The following is a 7,478-nucleotide window of genomic DNA, read 5'->3' on the forward strand; positions in this document are numbered from 1 at the left end:
TAACATTACAGTGCGAGACATGTACGTAATAAAGAAATGTCATTATCAATTAACTGAATTGGCAAAGAAAAATGTATAACATAAATACGCCGAAACAGATAAAATCGTGTTATCATTTCCATTCCAAAAGCAATTATCTATAAAGTTATGATCATCGCCGAAATACCAAAACAGGGAGATAAAAAATGATAAAGGATAAAATGATAATAAACAATTACAATGATTTGGATTTAATATGGACCCCATCCATAAAGTACTAGAACAAATAAATGTTTTTGAATTGTATAGACATCTTAAAATCAGATAATAATTTTGACCAAACTGAATCAGATTTTGATTGAATTAAATTCAGTTATAAGATTATCAGTGGAGATTATAAAGATAGCGAACACGACAATTACGACGCGTAGTTAAACATTTCGGATATTTCAGAATTTGAATGTTATTACTAATAAATATGATATTTGGGGGTTAACGCAACATGAACTAAGTAACAAGAAAACAAATGTTACGAAAAAAGACTGACCAGACTTTAATAACTATGCATCATTAATAATAAATACAAAAAATGATAATAAAATAATAATAATAAAAAAATAATAATGATCAAAGACTTTCATAACAATCTAAACTGCACCTCACTTAACAATATCCCTCAGGAGCGCAAAAATACCTCATTAATTTGTCTATCTCTCTTTCTCTCTTTTAGCACCACCTGTTGGGCGGACAGCTGGCTCAGATGTGCCAGGTGAATGACGTCATCATCGAAGAGGAGAATGAAAATAAGAAATTAAATAACCTCATTATACTCTACGTCGTCTTAATGACCGTCACAATGGTGGTGATTAAGAAGCTCTCCCAAGGAGGTCTTGTTAATCACATCCTGTCAGGTAGGTGCAAGAGCGCCGGCAAGACACCGGTTATTTTGCCGTTAAAGGGGGGTTTAAACGGTCAAACGGTTCGTCCAACCTGGTTGTCGAACCTGCTCGTCAAACGGTCCGAAGAGATGTCAGAAGAAACATACATTGATCTAGTGAGGCGTGTCACCCCTTTCATTACGTATGAAGATACATGTAGGATGCGTTTGAAGCGCAACTGAGGTTTGATGTTCGACGCGTGTTCTCACATTCAAACGGTTTGTGGACGATGAAGCCCCGCCCACAAAACGGGTATTCTCACATTCAAACGGTTTGTGGACAATGAAGCCCCGCCCACAAAACGGGTGTTCTCACATTCAAACGGTTTGTGGACAATGAAGCCCCGCCCACAAAACGGGTGTTCTCACATTCAAACGGTTATTAGACACTGAAGCCCCGCCCACAAAAGTCAGGCTCGAACAGACTTTCTTCAAACCGTTTGACCAACGTGTTCGACAACCAAATTACCCCGTTCACACGTTCAAACATCACTTCAAACACGTGTCTGTCGAACCGCGTTTGACGAACCGTTTGACCATGTACCCCCCCCCCCCACTCCTTAGAGAGGGTTGGGTCAAAGCATTTTCCGACACTTGGGTTTTATGGTTGTAATTTGGTTATGTGGTTCCGGCGGGTTTGTTGTTTGGGTTTTATATGGCTTGCTTATTAGCGTGTTCGTGCAAAGTGTGCGAATATTTATGTATGGAAGACAGAATGGGCGTATATGTTTATGTGTCAATGTGTGAGTGTGTGTGTCTCTTTAAGGTCACGTATGGATGTGTATACGGAAGAACTTATGGATTTGTGTTTATTCAAATATGCATTGTGTAATGGCAGTATGTATTTGTATGAAAGTATATATATATATATGTGTGTGGGTGTGTGTGTGCGTAAATATATACATATATATATATATATATATATATATATATATATATAAATGTACACATACACACACACACACACATACACACACACACACACACACACACACACACACACACACACACACACACACACACACACATATATATATATATATATATATATATATACATATATATCAATACATCCATATATATATGTATATAATATATATATATATATATATATATATATATATATATATATATATATATACATAAATGCCCATATATAACTATGTATACATATGTATGCATTATATATATATATATATATATATATACATATACATATACACATATATACATACTTATATTCATACTTATATCAACACATAACCTAAAAAAAATAGTTTACAAATGTGCATCATTCGGGTACAGCTAAAATACGGATTTAGCGAGACTGTTGATGCAACGTCAAGGTTAAATTCCTAATCAGACACATTTTTTGGCGCCAGTGGTCACTCCTTGCTATGCAGGTGAGGGTCGTAAACCGCTCTTTGTCATTGTTCTTGTTTGTGTGTTGTTTTGTTTTTGTTGCTCATCAGGTTGTTATTTTTGTTTGTCGTTATCATCTTTGTTGTTATTATTATCGGTATTGATGTTATTATTGTTGTTGTTTGTTATCAGTTGTTTTTGTTTTGTTAGTACTGTTATCTTTGTTTTGTTTTTATCGTTTGTTATTTTATCCTTGAAATCATTATTATCATTGTTATCGTTATTATTATCATTGTTATTATTATTTTTATTATTCTCTTTATTATCATCATTATTATTGTTTTTTATCATTATTATTGTTATTATCATTATCATCATAATTTTTGTTTCGTTATCATTATCGTGATTTCTATGAATATTATTATCATTTGTATTATTATCATCCTTATTGTAATTGATATCATGGCTATAGTTGTTGTAATTCTATTATACTTTTTATCACCATTTTCAGTATTATTTTTATTGTCATCATTATTGTCATCATCACTTTATCATTGTTATCACAAATACCATCATTATTACTATTATTCTCCTTGTTAATATCACTGTTATGATTAACATCTTATAATCTTTATCAAAATCATATTATCATTATTTGTAATTATTTTTATCATTACTATTAACATTACCATTGTTATTCTTGTTATGTTATCATTATCATTATAATTATCAGTATGATGATTTTTATTTTTTGCCTTTATTTTCATTATCTTTATTGCTTTTATCATTATCATCATTTTATAATTATAATTATCACTATCATGATTATCATTAGTATCATTATTGTTATTAGTATTATCATTCTTATTATCATCCTAATTATCATCACCATAATTATCATTATCATCATCATTGTTATTGTTATCATTATTGTTATCTTCCTTATCAGTATCATTGTTATCATCAGTATCAATTTCATCATTATTGCAATTATTACCATTGTTCTTGTCATTTTTATTAATATTGTTATTACTATCAGATCGGTATTGTTACTTTCATCATTATCTTTATCATTATTGTTTTTGTTATCCTTCTCATCATCATCATCATCTTCATTATGTCATTATCATTATCATCATCATTATTATTTTCTATCATTATTATTATCATTATTATAATCATTATTACTACTATTATCACCACTGTTGTTATCCTAATTATCATGGATATTGATATTATCATGTTTTTTTTATCGTTATTGCTATTATTACTGTCATTATCATTGTTATCGTTATTAGTGTCATTATCATAATCATTATCATTATCATTATCACAACAATATTATAGTAATGATAACAATCATAACGGCAATAAACTCGCTGATAAACAACAGATCAACAATTAAAACAATAACAACAAAACACGCTCACAAACAAAAGAACGACAACAAAAACACACTCACAAACAAAACGACAACAAAAGCAAGCTCACAAACAACAAAACGACAACAAAAGCAAGCTCACAAACAACAAAACGACAATAAAAACACACTCACAAGCAAACAAAACGACAACAAAAACAAGCTCACTAACAACCAAACGACAACAAACACACACTCACAACCAACAAAACGACAACAAAAACAAGCTCACTAACAACCAAATGACAACAAAAACAAGCTCACAAACAACAAAACGACAACAAAAACACATTCACAAACAACATAACGACAACAAAAACACACTCACAAACAAACAAAACAACAACAAAAACAAGCTCACAAACAACATAACGACAACAAAAACACACTCACAAACAACAAAACGACAACAAAAACACACCCACAACCAAACAAAACGACAACAAAAACACTCACAAACAAACAAAACGACAACAAAACCACGCCCACAGCCAACAAAACGACAACAAAACCACACTCACAAACAAACAAAACGACAACAAAACCACGCCCACAACCAACAAAACGGCAACAAAACCACACTCACAAACAAACAAAACGACAACAAAACCACGCCCACAACCAAAAAAACGACAACAAAACCACACTCACAAACAAACAAAACGACAACAAAAACACGCCCACAGCCAACAAAACGACAACAAAACCACACTCACAGCCAACAAAACGACAACAAAACCACACTCACAGCCAACAAAACGACAACAAAACCACACTCACAGCCAACAAAACGACAACAAAAACACACTCACAAACAACAAAACGACAACAAAAACAAGCTCTCAAACAACAAAACGACAACAAAAACAAGCTCACAAACAACATAACGACAACAAAAACACACTCACAAACAACAAAACGACAACAAAAACACACTCACAAACAAACAAAACGACAACAAGCTCACAAACAACAAAAAGACAACAAACACACACTCTCACAAACAAACAAAACGACAACAAAAAACACGCTCACAAACAACAAACAGAACGACAACAAAACCACACTCACAGCCAACAAAACGACAACAAAAACACACTCACAAACAAACAAAACGACAACAAAAACAAGCTCTCAAACAACAAAACGACAACAAGAAAAACACGCTCACAAACAACAAACAGAACGACAACAAAACCACACTCACAGCCAACAAAACGACAACAAAACCACACTCACAGCCAACAAAACGACAGCAAAAACAAGCCCACAGCCAACAAAACGACAACAAAACCACACTCACAGCCAACAAAACGACAACAAAAACACACTCACAACCAAAAAAACGACAACAAAAACACACTCACAACCAAAAAAACGACAACAAAAACACACCCACAACCAAAAAAACGACAACAAAACCACACTCACAGCCAACAAAACGACAACAAAAACACACCCACAACCAAAAAAACGACAACAAAACCACACTCACAGCCAACAAAACGACAACAAAAACAAGCCCACAACCAAAAAAACGACAACAAAACCACACTCACAGCCAACAAAACGACAACAAAAACAAGCCCACAGCCAACAAAACGACAACAAAACCACACTCACAGCCAACAAAACGACAACAAAAACAAGCCCACAGCCAACAAAACGACAACAAAACCACACTCACAGCCAACAAAACGACAACAAAAACACACCCACAACCAAAAAAACGACAACAAAACCACACTCACAGCCAACAAAACGACAACAAAAACACACCCACAACCAACAAAACGACAACAAAAACACACTCACAAACAAACAAAACGACAACAAAAACACACTCACAAACAAACAAAACGACAACAAAACACACTCACAAACAAACAAAACGACAACAAAACCACACTCACAGCCAACAAAACGACAACAAAAACAAGCCCACAGCCAACAAAACGACAACAAAACCACACTCACAGCCAACAAAACGACAACAAAAACACACCCACAACCAAAAAAACGACAACAAAACCACACTCACAGCCAACAAAACGACAACAAAAACACACCCACAACCAAAAAAACGACAACAAAACCACACTCACAGCCAACAAAACGACAACAAAAACAAGCCCACAACCAAAAAAACGACAACAAAACCACACTCACAGCCAACAAAACGACAACAAAAACACACCCACAACCAAAAAAACGACAACAAAACCACACTCACAGCCAACAAAACGACAACAAAAACAAGCCCACAGCCAACAAAACGACAACAAAACCACACTCACAGCCAACAAAACGACAACAAAAACAAGCCCACAGCCAACAAAACGACAACAAAACCACACTCACAGCCACTCAAAACGACAACAAACCCACCACAACCCACCAAAACGCCAACAAAACCAACTCACAGCCACACAACGACAACAAAAACCAAGACCTCAGCCAACAAACGACAACAAAAACACACTCAAGCACAAAACGCACAAAACCACCTCACAGCCACAAAACGACACCAAAACACACTCACACCAAAAAAACCGACAACAAAAACACTCACATCAAAAACGACAACAAAAAAACACACCCACAACCAAAAAACGACACAAAACACTCACAGCCAACAAAACGACAACAAAAACACACCCACAACCAACAAAACGACAACAAAACCACACTCACAGCCAACAAAACGACAACAAAAACAAGCCCTCAGCCAACAAACCGCAGCAAAACACACTCATAGCCCACAATAACGACAACAAAACCACACTCACAGCCAACAAAACGACAACACAAACCAAAACCCACTCACAGCCAACAAAACGACAACAAAAACACAACACCACTCACAACCAAAAAAAAAAAAACGACAACAAAAACACACTCACAACCAAAAAAACGACACAAACCCCCACTCACAGCCAACAAAACGACAACAAAAACAAGCCCACAACCAAAAAAACGACAACAAAACCACACTCACAGCCAACAAAACGACAACAAAAACACACCCACAACCAAAAAAACGACAACAAAACCACACTCACAGCCAACAAAACGACAGCAAAAACAAGCCCACAGCCAACAAAACGACAACAAAACCACACTCACAGCCAACAAAACAACAAAACCACACTCACAGCCAACAAAACGACAACAAAAACACACTCACAAACAAACAAAACGACAACAAAAACACACTCACAAACAAACAAAACGACAACAAAAACACACTCACAAACAAACAAAACGACAACAAAACCACACTCACAAACAAACAAAACGACAACAAAACCACACTCACAGCCAACAAAAAGACAACAAAACCACACTCACAGCCAACAAAACGACAACAAAACCACGCTCACAGCCAACAAAACGACAACAAAAACACGCTCAGCCATCTTAACGACAAACAAAACACTAATCACACCAACAAAACGACCAGCAAAACCACGCCCACTAGCCTACAAATCGACACAAAACACACGCTCAGCCCAACAAAACGACAGCTAATAAACACACCCCACAACCAAAAAAACGACAACATTACCACACTCACAGCAAGCAAAACGACAACAAAACAAGCCCACAACCAAAAAAACGACACCAAAACCACACACACAGCCTTCAAAACGAAAACAAAAACTCAGCCCTCAACCAATAAAACGACAACAAAACCACACTCACAGCCAACAAAACGGTCAGCATAAAACAAGCCCACAGCCAACAAAACGACAACAAAACCACACTCCACTCACAGCC

General features: G+C 35.5%; 1 protein-coding gene across 1 annotated transcript in view; it reads left to right on the forward strand.

The window, feature by feature from the left end:
• The window catches only part of LOC122262113 (anoctamin-8-like), a gene marked incomplete in the record, with an annotated part of 194,104 nt that overhangs the window by 3,194 nt on the left and 183,432 nt on the right, over nucleotides 1-7,478 (forward strand). The window contains 1 exon segment of the mRNA XM_086531818.1: nucleotides 710-890. Within this exon segment, the coding sequence (XP_086387944.1) occupies nucleotides 710-890 (181 nt within the window).

The sequence above is a fragment of the Penaeus japonicus genome, unplaced genomic scaffold (genome assembly GCF_977035675.1).
Source record: "Penaeus japonicus unplaced genomic scaffold, GWHDUDI00000001_assembly GWHDUDI00000036, whole genome shotgun sequence".
Taxonomy (NCBI): Eukaryota; Metazoa; Arthropoda; class Malacostraca; order Decapoda; family Penaeidae; genus Penaeus; species Penaeus japonicus.